This window comes from Perca fluviatilis, chromosome 4 (assembly GCF_010015445.1).
Source record: "Perca fluviatilis chromosome 4, GENO_Pfluv_1.0, whole genome shotgun sequence".
NCBI classification, from domain to species: Eukaryota; Metazoa; Chordata; class Actinopteri; order Perciformes; family Percidae; genus Perca; species Perca fluviatilis.
The window spans coordinates 14,167,096-14,193,817 of NC_053115.1; the positions used below are offsets into that span (position 1 = coordinate 14,167,096).

The following is a 26,722-nucleotide window of genomic DNA, read 5'->3' on the forward strand; positions in this document are numbered from 1 at the left end:
TTATTTATATATGAATATATCTTAATTGATGTGGTTGAATAAATCAAGGCTGGATCTTTAATCCAAAAAGGTAGCTAAGGAAAAGCCTTGGTCAGTAAAAACACATTTCAACAGTAGACTCTGTATTTATTCACACAAAACGTAATACATTTTCTTCAATAAGGCAACACAATACTGTATATACATACAATGATCTATATGTATACCATATTTAGATTTGTTGTTGTTATTTCTTAACTAACAACATGTCATTCTTTACTAGCACTAGCAAGTGTAAATAAATAGTTTAGCATGTCATGTAAAAGAGTACCAGATAAACCTCAAGTCATAGTATTAGTACATCCAATGCAACAATCCTTTACACACTCTGGTATTTTGTGGTATATATATTTTAGCTGCAGTTCGATGACTTGCTAAAATATAAAATGTTTTTAAAGCAGTTGAAGGTGCCCTGTGGAATTTTCTTGTAAACAAAGGTTATGTTTACATTTAGTATTACTGATGTCTATATCTTTAAGTTGTAACAAACATGTCATAAAACATTTGCAAAGTCGATTTTATAAGTATTTTAAATCCAGTGTTGTTTACATCCATGTTTTATAGCTTGCAGTCTTCTTCTATTCTGTTTTTACTGGCGCATTGGCGCATTTATTAGTGAATTACCGCCACCTGTTGATCAGTGGAGTATTGGACCATTGGCAGTAATGTGTAGCCTACTGCATGTGTGTTCTCGTTTGCGTGCACGAGACAAACAAAACAGGGAACCACTCATAGAAAAACAGCTCCCCAGCACTACTAGAGGTCTAAACCTCCACAGAGAACCTTTACATCCTCCAACATCAGTTAAAAATCAAACAGCAAAAACATTATTTGAAAAAAACAACTAACTTCAAATATAATTCTTTTCACAAACAGCATCAACAGTAATGGCAATTTTCATTTTTTTCCCATTAGCATTTTAAGATACATTAACACTGACATCATTAGGTGCTGGAGTGGGTGTCATTGCTAACAAAAATGAGGTGTTGGTGTATGAAATACGTGGTTGTGAATTTAAAAAATGTGAAGACCAAAAACCAGTTTTCAGTGAGAAATGTCCTTCCACAGTAATGAGTGTGTTGAATGTACTGTACAGAGTGACACAAAGTAAAAATGCTGTTAGCTCGACACCATTCTCTTCACAGCTGATAAGATTGTACAATCATTTACAAAAATATAATTCTATTCTGCATTAACAAGTGACAGTGATTAGTACTGGTTAAGAAGTTGACAGGACATTAAGTGACATGAATAAAATACACAAACCAATGACACTATGGAAATAAGAAAACATCAAGCAATCATAGTATAATTTATATCACTGTATACAAAGCACAAAAGACTGTCTGCTCTTATGATACATGAGCAGTATGTTCCCGATGCCCATGTCACTCAGCCGTTTTTGACCTGCTTCCATACATTTGAGGGTCGTGCTTCTAAAACAGGCCAACAGAGCTGCTCTTTTATCCTGTTTGCCTGTGCAGTGTGACAAAAAGTCTGAAACCAAGCCTCAAAACTGCTTAATTCCATTACAACGGGCATCAAAAACTCTTGGAATGTCAGGTAAGTTTGTTTTACCGAAAAGAAACACCACTGTAAATTGTCACTATAATCTTTACAAATATGCTAACACTTTATTTCAAACCAAATCTAATTTGGTATTCATAAGCAGTATAAAAACAATTAAAAATGGTTTATAGGACAATATTATGTAGTTGTAGCAGTTATGATGTTTGATGAGCCATTTCCATCCTGGTGGACAATAACGGTATATATTTTATTCTATTTTATGAGGACATTTTTAAGTGTTTATTATTGTCTGTTAAAAACTGTTACCCCTCCTATGAAGCATTCATAACTGGTGGGTTAACATTTAATCAGTGTTTGATGACACAATATAACATAGTTGTAATCATTATTATATTTTCAGTACTTTTAAATACATCTATACATAGTTTTAATCATGTAATCATCATGTAAACAGTTAAATGATCTATAACACTGTAAAATTGTTATACTGTAAGCCTCTGGTTCTCAAACTATGGTACAAGTACCACTGGGGGTACACAAGTTACCTCTAGTGGTACCTGGATAGAATCTCTGATATATATATATACACACACATATATACATATATATATATACACATATATATATATATACACACACATATATATATATATATATATATACACACATATATATATACACATATATATATATACATATATATATATATATATATACACATTTATATATATATATACACATATATATATATATATATATATATATATATATATATTTATTTATTTATTTATATGGAAAGTAATTAATCTAAAAACATAATACCAAGAAATACTACAAATACGGTAAGTGTTTCTTTAAGTGTAATATTTTGTTTCGATATCAGCTTGCTACATAGTTACATTCACGAACAGAGCGCGCATACATCCATAATTAGTTACGAGCTGTGATGGTAAGATAGTAAGCGTTAAGACAGTGAGGTAAAATATATGGTTTAAAAACACTGCATTGTGGCTCCAAACTTTAACTATGAGGAAGAGAAGTGTGGATGAGGAGGAAATGTGGACGACCGTAAGTATTAGTCGCTACTTAAGCAGCGGCGGAGAAGTCTCCACAGACCCTGCCAATGCAATGCAAATGATGCTAAACTGTATGTAGATATGACCCGAGTTGCCTCCTGCGTGAACTGTCCTAACGTTGGCCATAATGGTGGTACTTAGAGAGCCGAATATTTTCTGAAGTGGTAAGTGGTGTAAAAAGTTTGAGAAACACTGATGTAAGCCAATATACAGTATGACTATTTGTTAACTATTGAAGATATATGATTATATATTATTTAAACTGTATAGTGTTATCAAACGTTGATTAACTGTTTACACCAGTACATCAGTTATGAATGCTTCATAGGAGAAGTCATAATAAGAAAAGCATTAATTAACACACATTATAGTATAATTTGTTGGAACTCATTCATGTACTATGTAAATCCTCATGTTACCCAAAATATATAGTGAGTGTATGACTGATAAGGCAATGCAGTGACTATGATTTAAAAAAAAGAGTTATTCATGTTTTTTAATGTGTTGGATGTCGGAGCTTTGGCCCTTACTTACATGAGCAACACGCTCATGGAATATTGACACACACACACACACACACACACACACACACACACACACACACACACACACACACACACACACACACACACACACACACACACACACACACACACACACACACAACACAAAAAAAAAAAAAAAAAAAAACACACCACACAGGATATCTTCACACCAGATACTTGAGCAGTTTCAATTCAGTGGGATATAGCTTTTCACACTGTTTAACAGGCTATGAAAAGGTGTGTTAGTCTGAGAAAAAGGTGGGTCGAACGATCTAAAGCAGCATGAATGTTGAGTCAATAGAAGCCGTAAAACCATATTAGCTGACAGCACCATTTTGGTGCAGCTGAAACAATTAGAGTAATAATTAATTAGTTGATGGACAGGCAATTAATCTGAAAGTTGACAAACATTTAAAGGGTAACCTTATCCTGGAGCCTATTATCCTATGTGTTTGTGTCTGACTGACTGATGGGAACAACAATCACTTGGTCCAGTATCCGCTGCAGTCGGCATCGGCGAAACAAGCTACAATGTAAGTTATTGGGCAATTGCTCACCTTCAATTTACGTCCACAAAAAGTGCTTGTTTTACTCCTGCCATGCTTAGATTATTGTTCTAATTATCTGACAATATTGTGGAAAGGATCCCTACAAAGGTTAATCCTTTTTTGTTTAACATGAAACATCCCCGAACACGCTATCGCTAAACCCACCAGACTCCATTCAAATAAACGTCCTTTCACCAGAAACGTTGTGTTCAATCCCCTGTGTGTGTGTATCCCTCCTCCTGGCCATGAGCAAGACACTGGCTGAATCTCAGGAGTGTGTGAATGTGTAATCTCTCGGCCCACGCACTCTACCCTGTGTGACGTTTGACTGTTTGTCTGTCATATAGACGGACAGACTGAACAAAGTGAACACAGTATTAAAACTGGATTAGTAGCCACTTCATCTTCTTTTGCCATGAAGACCACACTCATGGTTTGATTGACCAGTTAAGCCACAATTTGGCTAAAATATATTTGTTCATACATATTCCCCATCAGGCACAGTATTCCTTCACTTTACAGGCGTTTATACCTTTAAATAGCAAATAATTGGGAGGCGTTGCCTGGAGACTGCACTGAGATTCAGTCACAAAATTCCTATTATATCAGCTCTGGTATTGCTCTGTAGTGGACCCTGACCTCTGAACTCACATATGTCTGCTATTTGACTAATACATACAGCATCACAAACACGGATGGAGAGAAGTCTCCAGGGTTTTGAAATTTAAAAAAAAAAGTATTCAAAGTAACCTTATCTGGTGCACGTCTGCAGCTAAATTCATCAAAAGATTGAGTATACTCATCCTTGACACACACACACAGCCACACAAACACACAAACACACACACACACACACACCTCAGCTGTAGTTGTAGGTAAAGTTATATGAGCTAGGCTCCTTCGGCACGGGGGGCGGGGCTTCTGGGATGGTGATGTTCTCAAGGTCGAGGAGGCGGAGCTTCATCTCCATGCTGATGAGAGTATCTAGGTCGCTGCGCGTCAGGTCACTGCCCATCTCTCTGCCCAGCAGCGCACACATCCCATCAGTCCAGATGCAGTACTGTTTCGAAAACAACAAACACAAACAAACAAACACACACACACACACACACACACACACACAAAATAGTGTGTCAGTCACAGTAGCTAGTTAGGTGATTTGAACGTCTTTCATGCAAATATACACATTTTAAATTAAATTTACATGGTTCTGACTGAGCAGCTTTTTTTCGGTGGTTACACAAATTATACCAGGTCTAAGATAATTAGTTAAAGCAGCATTAATGACTTCTTTGGCCACACTGACATATTATCACCTTATAAAGTGGTTATAGCAAACATGTTAGCAGTTGCCTATTACATTACACAACATAAGCATTTATTTGGAATTGTGTGTCTGGCCACTTGAGGAATAATAATACATGTACTTATGTTACTCCAATATATATTTTACTTTTAGCTTTGTTTTGGTCTCCTCCAACTCCTGAGGGAAATATCTGACCCTGTAGCTGCTAAATGCTCCAAGTTTGTTGCTAACTGTGTTCGTCTGCTGTTTTGTATTGGGCAGGTGGCATACTGTGTTTTTTTTGGTGCTGAAAATAGCTGCCTGCTCTGCTGGAAGCATAGTTGATGAAAGATGGTGCGAGTAAACCGAAACAGTAAAGTTGCAGCCCAGAAAACCAAAACAATAAGCTGAAAGATGCTAAAATGGTACTTAGAGCCAAGGGGAACTGCCGAGTCATCACAAAAAGTGACATGACACATATTTGACCCATTGTCCAAGTTAATATTGTAAAGTGCAGCTTTAAGCCTCACTGTTGCTGAGCTTACCTCATACTTGTTGGGTGCAACAAAATTGAGTGTCTCATCGGGATCATAGAGGACAGAGAAGGCTAACTCCAGTACCTCCTGAGAGAAGCAAAAGGTACAAACAAAAAACTCAGTGACAGCAGAAGAATGAATGAAAGAACAGCCATGTGGCTAGAATGACAATAAAAAACAACAACCTCGAATAATATTACCTTGTTTTGTTTCAGAGCACTTTTTTCTTTCATATGAGGACAGTCCTTCCCGGTCACCACAGACTTGATGTCAGACACGGGGACTGGGAGGAATTTAAAAGAAACAAACTTAATAATTAGAGAAGTTTATTAAGGTCAGTCTACTGACCGATACATTGTGGTCTGCTAGTGAACGTGTCATCATGTGTGTAATAAAAAGTCCATTAGCTGGGAGATGGAGCCACTTGAACGAAGAATAAAAGGTATCTTACTCTTGTCACTAAGTAGCTCAAAAGGCACTTCACCCTGAGGTGACTCATCGAGGTCTCCATAGTGCAGCACTTTGTGATTCAGTGAGAGTCTGCAGAACCAAAACTTCTCTACAAAAGAGGCAGGGAACACAATGCATAGCTGATCATCAACAGCAGTGGTACTCCTTCAGTAGAAAAAAAGCAAAGTGATTGTAATGATAATGTATGTACCTTGCCTTCGGCGGTTCCCCAGCTTGCGGAAACAGCTCCCCTCACATAGCCGGTTGAGTCGCTGTTGCTTGATGAGCTCCAAGATCTCGGGCTGAATTCTCTCCCGCAGCTCACTGTAGGACAAACATAGCATGAGCCACAGGGACAAACACGCGCGCACACACGTGTACAATACTATACTATTTACTACAGACTGACATGATGGGAGGAGACTGAAAGTCGTCTTGGCTCATTCTCTCCGACTGCCGCAGACGCAGAATCTCTGAATAGTTGAGGCCTCGCAGTTTATTCTTCAGCTGGTCTAAAGATGACGGCTTCATCGCCAGAGCCCTGGTGATCTGCTCACGGACCACCTGCATCACCTGCTCAGGGTTTAAGCACACACACATGCACGGAATGAGATGGGAAAGGCGGAATAAAAACATATTTCTGTGATGGGCATATTAGGAAAACTCATGATTTGGCAGATCTAACGTTTTCCGGTCTTTCCTTAATTGGTTTTTAGTGAACTGTGAACATTGTTCAAGTTGTAATTCATAGAAACATTATTTTCCCATTCAGAAACTCATTCTGCCAACAGACAGACTTTTACCCATCGAAAGGCATTCATATTTAAAATTCTATGTCCTAGATGGTCCCAGGTCTATTTAACAATAGATCCCTTGTCCTTTTAAATAAATGTCTGGACTAAGTACTCTGAATCAAAATAGACAGCATTAAGAATATAATTGTCAGGTATTATTTAAACCAAAAACCTTTCAGCTGTCTGCTTCAGTGTGCTGAATACAGCAGCCACCGTTGTTTTGCATCTGTATTTACAAGTAGAGAGGATTTTATTCTAAGAAAATTTCAGTTCTACAAAGTATTAATAACACACACACACACACATATATACATATATATACACACACACATATATACATATATATATATATATATATATATATATATATACATACATACATATATCTATCTGTGAGGTATGGGGAAGGAGGCAAGGACGCAAAGAAAGTTGGGTATATACTGTATTTAAATATGTTTATATATGAATGAATTAAAGACTGTGAGAGCGCTTTAATCTATGACCTTATTGAAGTCCTCAGCTGTGGCCCTCATTTCCTTCCAGGTTTTATTAAGTAGCTGGATGCAGACACAGAAGAACTCCTCCCATGCCCGGTCATGAGTGAAGAACATAGGATGGTAGTCGTTGCAGCCCTCATTAGCTACACAAAAGAAAATATATTAGAAAGAAGAAATAGTAAATTAGTAGGAGAGGCATTTTCCTCTCTCATTTACACTATCCTGGGCTGATGTAATTAGACATTTTAAGATTGTGGATTAACAAAAGGTACAACAGCTTGTGTCAAATACTAATAATAAATATGATCTACTCACGCAATTCTCCAACCTGGAGGATCTCGCACAACATTCGAGTGAGTTCGATGGCACAGCGGCCAAAGGGACATTCGTGCTTGTCCTCGCGGCTGCTGTTCTCCAGGACAATCTGTCCCAAGTGAGAAGACATGTTAGGTGTGGCTGACTTTTCCACCTCTGTAAGATGAGCAAAGTCATGTCTGAGGCCAAAACTAACCCTGATGTAGGTGTCCTGGTGAACCTTGGCGAGGTACAGCATGTTGTCCAAAGCCAGCATTCCAGGAGGAGTCTGGGTGAAGTCCATGGCTGGATTCACATGGTTCTGCATTTTGAAACAGAAATACCGTGAGCCAGGAGACAATAAAGCAGTTTAATAAACTGTTTTGTTTTTTTAAATCTATTCATACAGCTCGTTTTACAAATAGTATAGGGGAAACAGATCTGTAGTGAAGACTCACAGTGAACCCCAGCATTTTATAGTCCTTGGAGTACATGGCCTTTCTCTTTTCTGTACCGGTGGGGTCATTTTCTCCATCAAAAGCAATCCTTCGCAGCTCAAAAATGATGTCTCTCTGAGCCTGAACCACAGCAAGACAACATGTTATCAGCATATCAGCATAAAAAGTGACACTTTTAACATTATAGCAGCAAAATAATGAATTTTGACTATTTTTTGGAATAACAATTTGGAGGAAAAATAGATCTGAAATTGTGTTCCCGTCCGTGGAACTATTACACAGTGCACTTTGTGCTTCTACACAGGAAACGAGCACTGATGAATACAAGCAGGAAAATGTTAATTATTTGGCTTTCATTGCCTTTATTGATAGGTCCGATTAAGTCAGGAAATTGGGAGAGAGAGCAGGATGACACGCAGCAAAGGGCCTAAGTCACAACCAAACCCGCGGCCGCTATGGCAAGGACTGAGCCTCTCAACCAGGTGAGCTAACCAGGCGCTGCCCGAAAATGTAAATTTTGTATTCCCTTTTTATTCCCCCGTTACTCTTAAAGCAGATCTAAACGACGCAGATCACCATTCAATTATTAATTAATTTTGTTCATTTTAACATACCATAGATGATTTCTGAAATCCGTTTACATCTCAAAGGCATTTTTTTTTTTTTTTTTCACTTATCATGTGGGAGAATGTTTTAACACATTATATGGCATTACTGAAATACATGATCCAATGACCGGCCGAACAGAAAATTCATTATCTAATTATTTACCTGATCGTTGGGATCCATTTTGGTCATCATTCGTTCTTCCAAAAGGTTGAAGGTCAACACCTGCAGCACATACAGCTGATGTGCCATTTCTGCTTTGATTGGTCGATTTCCTCTGATAACATGCTGGAAAAGAAGAGCACTAAGATAACACCAAAGCCTCTACTTCAGCTACAATTTGTGCACAGACACACAGTCATATCAAGTCACACAGCACAAATCACATCTAAAAGCCTAATACACTGTCCTCCTCCACTAATGGGGAAACTAAAGGTTGTCTGTAACGTTTGGAAAATAACCTTAAGACTCAAGACAGAACGCTGATAATGCTAATCATCATTATGGACTGATTACACTCAATGCATAATGCATTATGACAAAGAAAATGATGCACACTGAGAGTCCAACAGGTCTCATTAACAGTGCACAGATTGGCAGGTTTTGGGTCCATCAGAGCACACAATACTGGAGCTGCTTCAGGATGTTTCCAGGGAGAAGGAGTGCAGCGTCTTTCTCACTGACATTGCAGCCAGTTCAGTCACTCACTTCCACGAGAGTCTGTGCCAAAAGTAATCATTTTCAGAGCAGATTTTCTTCCACTTCACGGACTTGCCATATCACATTTGTTGGTACTGTGACACAGCTCTCCAAGTGAGTGAATGTTTAACTTTTCTGAACTGGTGCTCCCTGGAAGGAAACTTCCAGCCCTCCAACGACCACCAAACCCCAACATGGAATAGTCTCAAAGAAGGCTGAATAGAATTTGTATTTTATTTTTATTTTAAGAATCTAAGCGCACAGCGTGAAGCGCCTGTCGCAGGTGCGTTTAGGGCGTGTACGAATCCACTTTTGCTAGTTCAACGGCAGAAAAAAGGGTCCGTGCGCCAGGCGATTTTTATGTACGTGAGATATATGTGTGTATGTGTTTGTTGTGTTATGGTTGTCTAAGCTACTGGATGCCTCAAATTTCCCTCGGAATGAATAAAGTGTTTGTCTCTCTGTCTGTCTGCTTAGTGTCCAAACTAATTATAGGTGTGTTTTGGGTGTAACATGCAATAAACCAATCAGTGTCATCACCCATTCCCTTTAAAAGCCAGGCATGTGTGTACCTTGGCGCATTGCTATTATGATGGCGAATTTGCTAAGCAGGAAGGAGAGATTTTCAGAAGAGCAGATCATATATGATCATAATACTATTTCACATTGTAATATTTTTATGTTTATGTTGTGTGCTGCTGCATCCCTGTGTGCGTAACAAGCGTAGTGTGCGCGCGCGTGCGCGCTGTGTACGAGCCTAGGCGCTTTTAAAATAACAATGAAATGCTGCATTATTGACTTTAGACCAGGTTTTTGTTGGTCAATGGCGATATCACTTTCCGCTGCCTCAAGATAGCAATATGCCAAGAATGCACCTGAACACACCTCCCTGTAAGACCAGCACGCCCATGGGCGCACAGTTGGGTGCATGTGCATTTGCTATTTAAACAACGCAGGCGCTGGACGGGAAATTAACTGCGTCAGTGCAAGATAGGGCCCAGAAAGTTTCCAATGTTTTAATAGCAACTAGTTTCAAACACAATCTCTGAGAACTGCTCATATCCTACGTTCACACCTAGATATTTTGCAACCGTCTGAAAGATAAATAGCCAGTGAAGCAGAGCGTGAACTCTGATGTGCAGCTGTAATAACCAGAAATACCTTCAGACTTTCATTTCAGACTTCATACTCACGTTGAGGATGATGGAACGCAGGTGTTTCTGAGCCAAAGTGCTTGCCATTTCCTGAGGGTAAAGAGATACATTATTCCAAACCACAGGGCAGATGAGGGAAGATGCTTTAATATACAGCAAAGCAGTGCCCAGCAGTTACTTTACTCAAGTCTACCTACATTACATGGGAATTTTACTACTGAAATGCAGCAACACTCTGAAGCTACATTTCCATCACTGGTTTGAACCATTTGCCCTTCACACATTCTGTATAACATGACATCTTCAATCGGTCAACATAGTCTGTCTGCTGCTGCAGCAAGCTATGGTTCTATCTTAATTTGCATGGTTTATGCAGTGGCTTTCCATGACACAGAAAGAGATAGGAAGAAGAAAGACAGGCGTGAAGGGGACAAAATGAGATGCTGTGGAATGTGTCTACTCACAGTAAGGTGCTGCTCCAGCGGGTTAGTATACTCCTCCTACAGGTTGAAGGGAGGGAGGAGGGACGTGGGTGTAACAGTGATGGGAACAAAGAGCGCCCACACATGGACAATGAGATACAGGGATACATCGCAGACACAGCATGCAAGAAATAATAACATAAACAACATGTCAAATAAGAACGTCAAGTAGTCACAACATAACTGTTTAAAAAAAAAAAAAAAAAACTTCACATGGCCTACATGCAGTAACACGCCCACGCATTTATGGGTTTATGCAACTGGTTGTGAAAGGATCTCACAAACCTAAGAGCTGTAAAATTAGATCAGTCCATGGAGGAAAAAGGTGATCTTTAAACCACCATTTATGCATGAAAATCACTGTGGTGTCCTGGTAGCTACCTTAGCGGAGAAATTTATCATGTAACCTAACTCCATTCTGATGTTCTTAAAATGTATTAATGTTAGTAATCAGTTCAACAATGCCAGCCACATACAGTATGTACTGTATGACCCTCTGCTGTATTTATCTCAAGAACTGACTCAGTTCGCCCTCCAGTGGTCAACAACAGCAGCTGGAGATAAATGCATGTTCAAGGACAACTGTCCAGGCATAGTGTGCGTCATTTGGCCCTCATTCAACTCACAATAAAAATAAGGCAAGTGAGCATTGTTGAGGACTCTGGATTTAATGGCTTAAAAGTTTTATATATATATATATATATATTTTGTCTCAATTTTCCCAATATTCAATATAAAGTGGTGATTTACAATTAGGCTACTGAAGCTAACACATCTTTCACGGTCAGTCAACGTGAAAGATGTCACAAATCAGTGACATCTCATCAGCGACATCTCAACATGTCACCACCTTGTCCACTTCATGTCGTTATTTTGTTACATTTAGCCAGATTCAAGTGATTACCAAAAAAATTCTGACTAATTATCAAAATAAGGAAACTCCAACATGAGCAGCATGAAATCTGATATTCAAAAGGCAAAGACAGATTGGAGAGATCTTGCCAAGAAAAAAAGATGTCTGCCGTAAGTTTATAACAATGAAAATAAATCTTTTCAGTTAGTTGTAAAGGTATGGTATTTAAATTATACTGCATGGCACTTATTAGACTGCTACAAGCTACAATATTTGTTTGTGTTTTACTTGTTTTATTTAAATGAGATTTTATTGCGCTGTAGGATGTAATTAGCATGTTTCTACCGTTTCATTTTTTTATTTTCCTCCAATTTTATTCCTGAGATATAATTTTTTCGGTTTAGTATAGAACTACTTTTTAAAAATAACAAGGCATAAGTACATACATACATAAGTGACACATACAAATCAAATATCAACATGGAGAACCATAATTATAAACGACACACAGGGGACAAGTGACAATGTATGAATCAGGATGAAACACTGCAGTATGCTAGTGCACTGTGTGAGCTGGGACAGAAGTTATCATCGCAGGGTGAGCGGAGCACAGACAAATGAGACATTATGACAGTGATGAGCGACATACTGGACAGACATCCAAAGAAGCACTCGCTCCTTTAGTCTTTGTACTTTGGTACAAAGTATCTTTGGTTGCGCTACAAAGATATTTCAGAATTAGAACGCATCGGTTTGGGATGTTTCTGTCTGACTCTGTTAAATCAAACAGAACTTAATAGTCAGATTTTAGTATATTTGGATGTTATATGAATAATTTTTCATGCCACATTTGTTAAATCTTGCCCACGCTGCTAATGCCACGTTAGATCTCATCATCATCTCAGTGGAATTTTCACACTCTACTCTCCATCATAAGTACATTGTCAACTAGGTGTACCACTGGCTGGCAAAGAGTCCAATCCTTGAGTAAGAGAAATAAGTGCTTTTCGCTAAATTTAGCAAACAAATCAATCCTTAATTACTGCATTCTGCTCGGATCCTATCCAAGCTCTTTGTCTATTTGGCACAAACTGTCTTTTCCAGCTGGTCTACCTCGCTGAGCTATTCTGAAATAACTGCAGCATAACAAATATGCAAACTTCAAAGGAAAGCGAGTACTATTTTGAGTGAGTGTGTTATTACAGCGAAGACTGTCAGACAGAATCATGACAGCTGGCAGACAGACGTCTAACTAATGTGATTAGTTTGAGTAACCGACTGCTGCAAACATTAGCAGCCAGGGTAGGGCAATACCTGCAGCTCTCTAACACCAAAAACATGTCACTATTTTGAATAAATGTCAGTCTATTATGTATGGGTGGCTTTTTTTAGAGCGTAATGTGAGGATCGAACATGGTTAGTATTCTAGCTATGTCTATCTATTATGCGTATTCAGTCCTTTTCAGCACATTGTGCTTTGAGCTCTGGGCACTGACCTGCCGTCTGTCCTCTGGTGCCTTCAGGAAAAGAGCATTGATGAGAGCGATGGCGTAGGTTTGGATCTCCTGGTTTGACCTGAAGGAATATCAAGCACGTAACAACCAGTTAGAAGCATCGTGCTCCACAAATGTCCATACATAGTTTAAACTACAGGCTAACAACTATGCTACGTAACAATTCATCTTACTTTTATCGCTATCGGTACTAATACTTGGGGTGGGTGCAGGATTTTTAGAAGCCCCTCTTTCACACAAACAGCTTTGAATAATGGTATGTTATTCTTCATTTTGTTAAACCAGCAGTGAAACAGTATCTTGGAAATTTTAAGTCTTTGGCAATATTTTTATTACCAAATATAAGACCAAAATCAACAATGAATGGATCCTACTAACAAGTATTGCCTAATAAAGCTTTTTCCTTTGAGCCATAGAGTTCCTTGGCACAAACTATTACAAAACACATCTAAGAGTCACAGTGTTGCAGTGTGACACAGTTAATATGGGTATGTTATTTTTAGCAATCCCACATACACCATCTTGCTGCTGTAAATATACCAAATGTGTATTAATCTGCTGCTGAAAGTAGTCCCTAACATGTGCAGTATTTGCTTTTGATTGAGTCACGTTTGCTTAAAACTTACAGTGGCCAGCTGTTTTAAAAAATGATGTACAGAAAGTGTATATGTGATCTGTTTACATCTTCAATAAGAACCAATGGGCTCGGGGCTGAGAGCCACAAACAGGATAGACAAGTATTGAGCGACAGACTAACGCATTGTTGGGTTTTGTTGTTTTCATCTACAATAAGAAAAATATAGACTAACACCAGCCGTGGTTGTTTGATTGAGGTCATCTAAGCATCCTGAACTCACTCTTTAAATAGTGCCACAAGCTAAATATCGTGGCAATTTTTTTTATATTTTATTTCCTAAGTTACCCCACACTGCTACATTCACTCATCTGCCCCCCCAATATCAGAGTGCGGGACGCCCCTGTGCGTGTGTGTGTGCTCACACTTGCAGGTGCCCGATGAGCTGTCCAACGGTGATCTCCTGTGCCACTCGATGGTAGAGGCTGTGGCTGTTGAGGACCATACTCTCGAGGATGGCTAAAGAACGCTGCAGGATGGACACGTCCACCATCGGCTGGTTCACATAGCCTGCAATCTGAGTGAGAACAGAGGAGAAGACCAAGCAACATGAAGATGACTGAATCTTTAACAGCATCAACTGTGTGCGTTTCTGAGTCAATTCAACAAGAGCTTGTCATCTGTAAAAGATTAAAATCACCAAAAGTAGAGTTCCCTCTCCTTAGGAAAACGTAAATCTATCTGTAAAAGACTGTAAAAAACTAAATCGGGCGCCCGGATAGCTCAGTTGGTAGAGCGGGCACCCATATATAGAGGTTTACTCCTCGACGCAGCGGGCCCGGGTTCGACTCGGACCTGCGGCCCTTTGCTGCATGTCATTCCCCCTCTCTCTACCCTTTCATTTCTTCAGCTGTCCTGTCAATAAAGGCCTAAAAATGGCCAAAAAGTAATCTTAAAAAAAAAAAAGAAAAAAGGTAAATTCTCGTAGTATGTGTATTTCCTTTTAAAAAACTTTGTAAAGTGTCTTTGAGTGTTAAAAAAGCGCTAAATAAATAAAATGCATTATTCTTATTCTTATTATTATTATTATTATTAAGAGTGACTGTCAAGGCCACAAAGTTTTCGGAAGAAAACCAGTCACATTCTGTAAGGAGCTTGAAATAATGTGAGGAGTTGCTAGGCAACGGCACCCACTCATTTCATGCATGTAGGAAGAAAGGTTGGCAAAGTCATTAAATAAAAGCATATGCATAAAAAGGAATAAAAAAAGACCGACCATGACATTTTAAATAGTGTAGATTTGTCCAGTGGGCTCTGTGAAACTAATGTCGGATGAATTACTCATTTGCTGGAGGAAGGTACCTGTTTGATGAAAGAGAGGGAGATAAGGTCCCAGGAAACAATGCCATGATCCATCAGCTCCAGGAAAGCAGTGAGAGTGAAGGCCAGCATTTCTCCAAAACTGAAGGAAGCAAAGAACAGTTAGTCATATCATCTGATCAGGTCTGATAACCAAGAACGTATATATATATATATATATATATATATATATATATATATATATATATATATATATATATATATATATATATATAAAGAAGTACAAATATGACAATTTGTGCTCACTGGGTGCCACTCTCAACAAGACGTGCCAGCGTCCCAATGCCCTCCATGTTGATGAACTCCGCGGCAAAGGTTGGGTCTGCGGACAGCTTGGCGAGCTCTTTCAGAGCCTCCAGACGAGCGTCGATACCGTGGGACTGGATCCTTTCCAAAAGTTGACGAGCAGCACGAGCCTGTCAGACACACGAAAGAACATCACTTTTATGATAAGTTTACTTCATCCACCCATACAGACCTACGTAAAAGTACTTGTTGTTGTATTTGTACATTCTGTTGGTTTCACGTATTTGAACACTGATGCATTGTCTCCATATATACTTTCAGTGCTAAATAACTATAATGTCTAGCTGTTTAAATATTATAGACGGTTTTATATGTTGCCAATTAACATGGAGTGCCAGAAGTAAACTTTGTTTCAGTATTTTTGCATTTCAAGGGAACTTTTACCTGTGTTGAATTCATTTGATGAGACTACACTCTATGAAAAGCAGTATGTAATGACAGGTGGGTGTCACTACAGCTTCAGCTCAACATAGTTAACAAAGCCCCTATGATATAAATTGTACCTGCCTTTGTCTGAAATATTTTGTGTTTAGATGACAACAAAGGCTAGAAAGCAAATAAAACATTAAGGGATCTATTGATGGGAATTTACTGTAGGCACAGAGCATGGAGAAATGCACTACTATTATAACAGAGTTTCTGCAGATTTCATAAAGTCAAATGTAAGACTTTTTAAGACCTTTTTAAGACATATATCACGACATCCAAAAAAAAAAAGTCAGATGTCAGAGTCCAATAACATCGTCTTTCCAGATTTCCTCATTCGCATTATAGGACTGGTGTCTAGTCACCATGTGGAGGACCCAGAGCACCTTCCCTCTTAGTGTTAGCCCTGATCCAAATGGAGGTTGCGTATGGGAGTTGCGGAGCTGCTGTGTGGGTCTCGTTTAGGCAGTGTGGAGGTAGTGCTGGTGCCGGGGCTGGAGCAGCCAGATACTTGGCAGAACTGGCTAATGGCTATCGTTTGCTGAAGCCAAGTAGCACTAAACTTTCACTTCCCTGTAGCTAAAGAATGCAATCCGTTTTATGTCTGTGGTACAATGCGAAAGAGACTCGCGCCAACACGAAAGATGATTGGCTGCAATATAAGATGCATGTTGGTCTTATTTGTAGTCGTAATACAGCAAATTATATTTTGGACAAGCAAAAAAAAAAGGAAAAACATTCTAAAGGGCTGTGGAAGCATTTCAATGAGCATTAGAGGTAGCGTTACATGGACGTAGGAAAACTAAGACCTGTTTAAAATGATTTAAGACCTAGAACACAAAGCTTTAGCAAATTTAAGACTTTTTAAGGCCGTAAAGTTAGATTTTTAAATTTTAGACTTTTATTTTTCAAGACCCTGCAGAAACCCTGTATAAACAAACTACTTTGAATATGATAGGTCAAAGTTAGGAGTTCGGCCATGAAAAAGACCCAAGTTGTAATTAATTTGAATGATTCCTTAAAGAACAGCCTAGTGCACAATGCATTGGGTGGCACTTTGTTTTGTGTGTTGTGGTGATGGAGGCGTGAGGTGTACCCACAGTGCATTTTGCATTTGGAGAAAGGGTGGGATTAGGAAGAATATATTATCATACATTATGTATAGATAAAGGGTGTTGGAGGCTGGCATCCACCATGGCAAATCACATCAACCCCTTTCATTTTTTTCAAAACAGTGCTCTCTGACCATCATGTACTAACAGGTTAGGTTATCGAGTACAGACAAGCGTGTCTTAAGAGGAAACTTGCAAGACACAAAAAGTTTGCCTGCACAGAAGTAGAGTTTGGTGATGTTCATGTTTTAAGACCTTTTCAAGTCACTACACAATAAGAATTAGAAAATTGAGCGAGGAGCCAAAACACACACCATTTCCTAGCTAACTGTATCTCATTTTAAGGAAAATTACAATTTCAAAATGTCCTAATAAAGACACAACTGAACAGAAATGAACAAAAGTGACTCACAGGGGAAATGGCTAATCGAAGGATGGTGCCATTCTTGATTTCACCACGGCTCTATAAGATAATAAAGGAAGAATTTTACTACACGTTCAACACCAATTTACAATGCCATCGCAACACAAGCTTAGAAAGAAAAGAGTGAAGCTCACCTGCTCAGTAATATAAAGCTGAGGGCCATCAGCGTAACGCAGAGCAAACTGCTCGGATCCTGATAAAGACCAGCTGAGGATGAGGACAGAGAGAAGAGGACTGTTAAGAAGTCAAATTCATTAGCAAAGTGTTAGATACCGACCAAAGAAGCAGTGGGACATAAAGTCAACTTTTTCGTTTTAGTGCAGTATACTTTTGTATGCATGAACAAAATGTTGTTGAAAGTTTCTCCCTCCAGCAGATGTATTAACACGGGTGTCAAAACTGAGAGAGTGGAGGAGAATTATTCAGTGGGTGTTAACAGTGAAGTGCAAAGAATCCTCAGTTTAAAATGTAAAAGGGAAAAGGGAGGCAGTGGGTAGATACAGCCAAAAGGTGGATGGGTGAGATAAAATATGCAATATTCATCGCTAAAGTTCACGACAAAGCACAAAGACAACAGATAAGCACAAGCAGACGTGAGATAAAAGAAATAAATAATGGGTAAGAATGGTTATGCAAGGTTTCAACGGTCAGATCTTATCTCAGTGTACAAACCACTGGAATGCTGTGATACAACTGGTGTCTACACAACTGCAACTGCATTTTTTTTTAGTCTCACATCATAGACGTTATCAAATGTTGCCACTTTTCAATCAATTGGTAATTAAACAGAAAATCAGGAGCCATGAAATTCATCAGGAAACTATTCAAATGTGTGGGAGTAACGCTTACCCATCACATACTTCCCGTATAATTGAGGACAAAGGTCTTTTCTGCAAACAGAAAAAAAAAACATTGCAAACATATAAAAAGACAACTATTACAACAATGGCAGCTTATGTTAAGAGCGCTAACTAAAAGAGATCTTAGCATTACTCATGCCTTTCACATTCAGAACAAATTAAAGCGCAATTTCCCCCCTCAATAATGACATTATTTTCTAAAGGTTAAGAAACTAACAGCTAACAGAATTTGAGTTTGAGGCAAACCGGAGATGTGTTTAATGTCACATTTTATGCAAATACAGACCTGGTCCATCTCTATAAGCTGAGCATTAGCACCAGGCCATTCAATAGCAACCTTCACGATGTCGGCTGGGGGCGGCATGGCTGTCTTATTGCAGCACCCTACAGAAGAAGAAATTAGTTTTCTCTCAATACAACTTGACCTGTTGGACAGTATTTGACACCAGTTGTTAAAACACATTTTATATCACTTGAACACTGAAATAAAATGATAAATAATGAATCATTTTTGACAACTCACCTATTCAGAATGTAAGACTAATTTCATTGTTGTAACTCAGTGCTTTTCTTATTCTGCACTCCTACAGAATGTCAAAATGTTTGGACTCTGGCCGTGTAAAACAAATTTGGGTTTTCAGTCTAATGATAACCTTCAGAATAATATGAACTGAAGGTATACATCACCTAATGGAGAAGTGTTGAGGGGGTCAATCCCTGTCACAGTTCTGCTGTATAAACCACTGAGTCAGCTCCCCTGGGAACACAGAAACCCACACAGCCAGTCAGTGCAAAAACCTTGCTTTGCTTAAAGCCCAAAAGATCAGTTTGCTCCATCTCTGCATTTTCTCTCATCTGAATCTGTCAGTGAACGGATCAATAAGCAGGACTGTTTTACAAGACCACCCACACACACTAGGCTTTGGGTTTCCTGTGCTTCGTTGCCCTTGACATGTTATTATTATTTACACCCTATTTATGTTAAACCTTTCTTTACCAACTTTTGTCTGACATTTTCTCTCAAGTGTCCAACCAAATTGGTTTTGTTCCAATCGTTGTGGCATCATGCACAGCTTTGAAGAAGACAAACTGGGTTTCTGTTGTGGAGAAATCAAAAACAAAGACACAACATAACATGCAACATAACTATTTCATGGTGGGACCTATCGTGTCTGACCTCTATATTATCGCCCAATTTCAGCTTATCACAGATACATATTTGTTGGCTGACAAGTAAAGAAATTGAAAGAAAGATATGTTTGAAGTAATTTGGAAATATCTTGCTCACAGTTCTTTAACGGTCCAATTTAAGGTATTCTGCTGTATCAGCTGAGATATTGTAATCAGGTTTTTCTAAACTCTCATAGTTTATATTGATATAGCTATAAAGCTCAAAATCCCATCCCATTTTGCATTTGAGCAATGAATACATGAATTCAAAATCACATTATGTACAGCATGCCCCAAAAGCTGTGCAGAGATAACTACAACTTAGAACAAAATGGAATATAACGGTCAGGCTATCTGCTCTCAAATTACATTTGAATGCTAAATCTCATGTGGATAACATATTTATACTAATTCAATTTTTACAACTTTTTAATGCACATTATTGCAAAAGCACACTATTATTTACCCAGAAACATGTCCTGCTTATTATATTAGCCACCTCACCTTTAGCACTTCATTTTACTGGTACAATGACACTTATTAAACGTGTTTCATTATTTGCTCTAAAATACAAGAGGAAGATGAACACAGTAGCGATCTTTGGCAACCGAAATAGATCTCTCTCCTTTTGGGAGCATGAAAAGCTGTCAGACAGACTCTGCTGGTCATTGAAAGGCAGTGGTAAAGATTAAAAGAGACACTGCGGTTCCCAATGGCTCTTTGGATTCAGGGTGCTTTCAGGATACATATTGTACAACTTACAGCTGCTCAATTCAAAAAGAAATCGTAATCACCAAACTGCAACGGCTGAACTAACCTGAACCAACCTGAATCAACCACCGGCTTCCCAAGAGGTTTACCAGTATTACAGTACATCTCTAGCACTGCAGCACAGTCTTTCTGGGTTTGTCTGATTCTATAAATATGTTAACCTGTCAGTTTTTGACAACAATGGCTCTGACAGATGACACTGTCGTCCTTTGATCATTCATAAAATAAAGAATAATTTGTTCTAACATTTTGAAATAACAGACTCAGTTGTCAGCGCATCATTGCACTGCTGCTGCTGGCTCATGATGAAGACATCTTAAAGTTGGAATACAAATTTAAGATGCAGCACGCCTGAGTCCTTTCATCTCAATCATTTTGGAAAACAGGATAATCGCATTGCATTCTCCACATAATTTGTCACAAATTAGAGAGATTAACAGACTGAGATAGGGTGATGTAGGGTGATGTATATGTGATTAACATGAACAACAAACTAAGTTGGATTCTGCAAATGAGTGAAGACTCCCAATTAAATTCAGATTCCAACCTGCCATCTGATGGAGAGACTGCACCGCCCCCACATCTCCAAGCTGACTGCTTGGAGATGTAATGTAATCTCTCAGCCTTTCTGTAAAAGTTTGTTCTTGTACTAAAAATCATGGAGAGAATGTTTTCCAAACGTTCTGGAGCTAATCTACATTTTTCAGCACTGACGTTTGGCTAAAGACTTGCAAAATGTTAAGCAGTGCTATAGCTATGTTATCTATGCAGTATAGTTATTTTCCTGTGTGTCCAAATCATTGTGCAGCATGTAGGACTATACATGTTTATGAACAATAACAATAATCATGTTCTTTTATTTTATGTGAATAATGATAAATAATTGTCTAAAACACTACAAAAAGTGATTTGAATCCTCTATTAATTATTTGTCAAATAGTTGACAAATGCAAGTGAAAATGACAGTTCAGGTTTAACTTCTAAACATTATCATGCAGTCAAATGTAATGAACAAGTAGACAATTCCAGAGGTGATATTAGGTGTAGCCTAATTTTTTATTTTCATATCACGTTACAAATAACATGAACGGTGGCTCCGATAGGGTTGGGCGATATGACAATATTGTCAAAACGATATGAAAATGTCTATTGTATATATTTTTCTATATCGTTTCTATGACAATGTCGAATAACCAGTGGCCAAATAGCGTTAAGGCAATATTTAAGTCATTTGGACGAAGCTTTACGTTACCTTTGCACTGTATGTTCCTTTTGCACAAAAGTTCTCAATAAAATGAGAAAATACTCTTATAGTCTTATATACTTTTCATTTGTCAGGTATTTAATTTACACAGGAGTATACAAAAGTAGGCTTTAACGTGGTTATTTCATAAAGACTATTTATTTGTTAAATTTACCAAAACCTGCTATATCGTGATATGTATCGTTATCGAGATATGGAATGACCTATATTGGGATAGAAGATTTTGGCCACATCGCCCAGCCCTAGCTCTGATACATAATAATATAAGGGATGTTGTTCCAATTAATACGTCATCCATTTACATACAGATTGGCTTTTTAGTGAAAGCTGCAGTCCCAACAAGACCCTCTGATTTAGTTGTATACATATCAGATCACTGTCTACCAAAGATACTAATAAATAATTTGATTCTTCAGCATAGTCTGGAGATGACTGGTTTATGTGAAACATGGCTAAACCGTTAAATTAAATCTCCCCACCTGACTTCCCTCATGCCCATGTTGCTCAGGCTAGTCAACAAGGTGGGGCTCAATCTATTAGGCTATATTTACCTTATTAACCTCCAAATTTGATATAAAATTAAACTTATTTGAGGCTCTTGAATGAAAACTATGAATTATTTTATGAAACACACTCAGAGAATATACCGTATTTCGGACCTTGTTACTCATTCTGATGAGATTTTAATTATTGCTGATTCCAATATTCACCTGAAGCGTTGATCCTCTATGATGTAGGCTAAAGCCTTTCTAGCATTTCTTGAAACTTTTGGCGTCACTCAGTTTGTAGACGAATCCACTCGCTGCAAGTTTCTGCTCCGATGGTCTCTCCTGTCAAATCACTTTCTTATCAAATTTGAAGCGACACTAGCTTGTCTTTGTAATGTTGGTGCTGATGTATTTACCTCTCGCCACATTGGTCAGTCAACTTTGACTGTACTTGGTGAGCGATTGTCTGTGGCCCTGGCTCCATTCACTGCAGCGACACAAACTGTCAAAATTTGTACCAGTCACTTAAACGCAGTCCTTTCTAGTCTTATGGATTCAGTTGCACTTCTTTCTACTAAAACAATTCTGTCAAAGAGGTCTACACCGTTGTTTAATGATGAAACACGTGCCCTTAAGCAGACATGCAGGAGATTGCAACGCAAATGGCGTAAATCATACGGTTAGTTTTCTATCTCTTATGGCACGATGGTTTATTAAATTTTAGGTATGCTAAAGTAGTCTGTTTCTCTTGCTTAATCAATAACAATGACCATAATCCTTGATTTGTTTTTGACACTGTAGCCAAAGTTATCCAAAAACAGCCGCCTGTTGCTCACCCTTGATTTTTCCATTTTTTTCTTCAGACAAATAAATGAAATTAAATACAAACTTAGTTTCCTCATCCCCAGTTACTTCTGCAGAATATGCAGTGCAATAAGCATATGTTCAATCCCAGATACTTTCTGTTCTTACAAACTTTGAGACTATCTTGGCCGTCTTGGGACCTCTCTCTCTCTCTCTGTGCCCTATTCCTGATGTTTTGGATCTGGATCTTTGTCCTCCAATAGATTCAGCTTCTCCTCTTGTGTCTCCCTCTCTCCCTTGTGTGCATGTTGTACTTGTATCTTTCTTCTTCTGTGTGAATGGTGTGCTTGAGCTTTGCCTCTTGTGTGTTTGTGTAGTATGTCCTCTTTCGGTTGTGTGGTTCACCACAACCAATGAGGATCGAAGGACAGAGGTTGTCATATCCTGTACAGATTGTAAAGCCCCTTTAGGGAAATGGTGATATTGGGCTATAGCGGCTATTTAAATAATAAAGTGAGCAAGCATGCAAAGAGCCCTTGAACATTTATTATTATCAGTTATACCTATGCTTTTCCTGCTAAGACTTTTTTGGTTGGTCAGCGAAGGACAGAACAGAGAGGCATGCTGATGGCAACTACAAAGTGTATGTATTGTCATTGTAACAACACAGGGTTGCAAAACGAAATTAAGTCGTAGTCCTTTTATGCTACACAAGAAAAACAAAAACAGTTTCAGTGCATTCCTGTAGTGATGGGAACAGTTTTCTATCCTTAGTAACGTTACTGCGGTTTCCTTTACTGGCTGCGTTAGATATGACTGTGTACTGGGCTGCTCTAGGCCTACTGACTGGGAGGTTATAACAGAGACCACTTAGCAACACATTTCGCTGCACGCGCTGCAGTGGTAGCATAGCAACAACACCGAAGGATCTCATGCCTGAAAAGAAATACCACCCTGCGGTCTGAGCTTCGATCCAAAAGACTTTTTTTCTTCTTTCTGTCCCCCAACAGCTACTTCTCACTGCGACCCGGATGTTTCGGACTCCATTCTACTATTCTTATAATGTGGTTAGGGGCTTCTGTTCTGTCTAAGCTGCTTCAAATAAAAGATAACGTAGCCTGTGAAGCGCCTAACTTTTAGGATAGCTAGTTAACGTTAGCTCGTTGGTCATGCGTAGTGGCGCCTCCTCTGGTCATGCGATGCCTAGTAGGAGATGACCGCTCCGTTAGTGAAGAAAAAACAGCTTCTACAATTTTCCTTCATCAATTATATTTTTATTCTCATAAAAAGATAATTAAATTAAGGCAAATGTGACTGCTACAGTCTTTTGGCATTAAAACGCGATAACGGTCACCCGCTTGCATGTTTGGAGACGGACCGTTTGCTGGCATCATCTGTTAGCTATCGTCTCACAGACGTTTGAAGTCTGGTATTATTGCCGTCAATACACGCTTCTTGTATCATAAACTTATACAAAGGTATCAGGCCTAACTAATAGGTGATCGGTCAGGCTGGGCTGCAGCTACGGTAACCACAGGGAGCTCACACACTGATGCAGCAGCGGCTGCGATTTGCCACCTTGTGATATTTAGCGAAATCAATCACCAAGTTCGGTATATTCAACAGCGGTAACGTTCCCACCTCTCGGTATTCTCTGTGTGGAAGTAACAGTTAACAGCAAACTCACTCGCTATTACAGTCAGTACCAGGGTTATTCTTCAAAAGGCGGCCAGTGTTATTCAGTCACGCAGCCAGTCTCTGCCTGCTCCTCCATTGCAGTCATGATGGAGCCTGTCTCCGGGCGGCTGTTCAGATGATGGTCCTGATGCTTTCTGGCTCTACTTTGAAACTGCTGTATAATTTTACTGAAGCCTTCTTCGCTGCTAATGTCGATGCTCAGTGTTACTCACCCTGTGACTGGGCCATTGATGATGCTCTCTCTCTCAGTGAAATACTTTTGGAAAGGAGACACAAATCCACGCCTTGTAGGCGGGACACAATGTAAATGTCACCGTCTGCTAATGAGGCAGGCTCTTCATCTAATTTCATGCACACTCAAACTGTTTCTGTATGTAACGTTAGGCCTATTTGACTTATGTAGGTGCAGTATTCTTTGACAAAGTTATTAGTAAGTCTCGAGATGCGACATCCTACCATAGAAATAAAATGGATTCTAGACAGGATGTCGGTATCCATGTAGCCTATTCTATAAAAAAAAAAAGCAATTTTTTTTTGTAATTCAATTTTTCTTTTCTACCAAAGTGGTTTGTACCTTTCAAGCCCAAACCAGGAAAACCTAAAGCTGAGAATATCATTAAATAAGATGAGGTCCATATGTTTTTTTAGATCTTTGCATGCTTATTTTGCTCAAAATTTAATTCCATAAATGCAAACATTTTTGAGTTATGAAAAAGGATTTCACAGATGCAGGTTACGAACAACAACAGTCAAATCACACATCCATTCACATCTTATCGGTTTGTTGTGGTGATACCAGCAGTAGCTATTGATCGATACCATTACTATTTCTTCTTTTATTACTATTTTTTTTTTAAACTGTGAAAGGAAAATAATGGCTATTCTTTTTAATTTCAATCAAATTTTTAGAATGACTTTTTTTTTTTTCCATGGTCACTACAATTTTGTGGCAATCCCAAAGGCCATAGTTTTAGTTTTAATCAAATATGTATCTTTCTCTCTCTTAAAAGTTCTATCAGGAAGCAATGCAATTCATATACATTTTGGAAAAAAAACATTGTATGGTTGGAGAGCACCCACATTAAACACAATGCATATTGTAGCATTGTGCACCCACTTGCTTAAGGTTCTTTGTTGAATGACGATACATGATTTGAGTAGGACATGTTGACATGATTATATTTGCAGTGTTTATTCCTAGGCACAGAAGAACTGCAATTATCGGTTGATACTTCCTTGTCGGAACAATATCAACAATTTTCTCATTTATTGGAGAAGGAAATATTGACCACCAACATATGGCGCATCTCTAAATATTTCTTAAGAAGCTTATGTAAAGAAATTACCATTTGCAACACTAGCCCATCATTTAACAACGTATCTCTTTAACCCCTTTCCCTTACATTTTTATAATGCTGAAGACATTAACCAATACAACAATGCTGTGTATCAAATTTCTCTCCCGAATCGACAAATGACTAAATTCTGCACCATACAGCCAGCAAATGGCATTCACAGCACAATACATTTTTATTAAACACAGAAACCAAGTGGACAAGGAAAATATCCAAAGCCTCAACCAAGTAGGTAACACTGGCTCACCTCATGAGATAACTGCTGGTGAAATTTGTAGGGGGCAAGCAGACAACTGCACTTAAATTCACTGAGGAAACGACTTTTGAAACAGCTGAATGTATTTAGCTCCACGTTACATCTCATGCATAACATCAAAAATAGTATTTCTGACACAACAGTTTCATGAACAAACACAGACATACCCAATCTCAAATTTTTCGACAGGTACAGACACTGAGCCAAACTGCTGCTCTGGAAAGTGAAAGTTTGGAATTACGTTGGGTTTATAAAAAAAGCATCACCTTATATCAAGACCTATTGGATGAATTTCAGTCAATTACACATTCTGCAGTTTATCCGTGAATCAAATTGTACCAGTATACCCCAACATTCACCAATAAAAAAAAGTTATGGTATATCAGCACTATAAGCTCTTTTAAAGAAGTTAGCTGTTCAAATATTTGCCTTTTTAAAAAGGTGATATATTACAGCACAAAGTCTTCCATTCAT

At 38.5% G+C, this 26,722-nt stretch overlaps 1 protein-coding gene across 8 annotated transcripts; it reads right to left on the reverse strand.

Moving 5' to 3' along the window:
- Positions 1-3,874: 3,874 nt before the first annotated feature.
- Positions 3,875-25,083, reverse strand: elmo2 (engulfment and cell motility 2). Of its 8 annotated transcripts, XM_039798657.1 has the most exons (25): positions 23,893-24,116; positions 22,552-22,622; positions 22,358-22,477; positions 19,130-19,199; positions 18,729-18,826; positions 18,432-18,472; positions 17,717-17,789; positions 17,571-17,621; positions 15,561-15,730; positions 15,297-15,396; positions 14,360-14,511; positions 13,343-13,421; positions 10,976-11,011; positions 10,551-10,601; positions 8,824-8,946; positions 8,053-8,172; positions 7,812-7,916; positions 7,616-7,724; positions 7,307-7,443; positions 6,419-6,582; positions 6,221-6,333; positions 6,011-6,118; positions 5,760-5,842; positions 5,569-5,646; positions 3,875-4,798 (listed from the first exon to the last, which is right to left on the reverse strand). In XM_039798657.1, the coding sequence occupies exons 5-25, from the start codon at positions 18,804-18,806 to the stop codon at positions 4,598-4,600; spliced, it is 2,172 nt and encodes a 723-aa protein (XP_039654591.1). In that variant the 5' UTR covers positions 18,807-18,826; positions 19,130-19,199; positions 22,358-22,477; positions 22,552-22,622; positions 23,893-24,116; the 3' UTR covers positions 3,875-4,597. The 8 variants fall into 8 exon arrangements, with proteins under 8 accessions (XP_039654591.1, XP_039654592.1, XP_039654590.1 ...); XM_039798658.1 differs by lacking the exons at positions 22,358-22,477; positions 22,552-22,622; positions 23,893-24,116 and adding an exon at positions 24,850-25,082; XM_039798656.1 differs by lacking the exons at positions 22,358-22,477; positions 22,552-22,622; positions 23,893-24,116 and adding an exon at positions 24,646-25,082.
- Positions 25,084-26,722: the final 1,639 nt, after the last annotated feature.

Coding starts and splice junctions, on each gene's coding strand:
- elmo2 (XM_039798658.1), bottom strand. CDS start 18,806: ATGCCGCCCCCAGCCGACATCGTGAAGGTTGCTATTGAATGGCCTGGT. Junction 17,790..18,431: donor ATACGGGAAGTATGTGATGG/GTAAGCGTTACT, acceptor CCTCATCCTCAG/CTGGTCTTTATCAGGATCCG. Junction 14,512..15,296: donor CCCTCTCTTTCATCAAACAG/GTACCTTCCTCC, acceptor GTTCTCACTCAG/ATTGCAGGCTATGTGAACCA.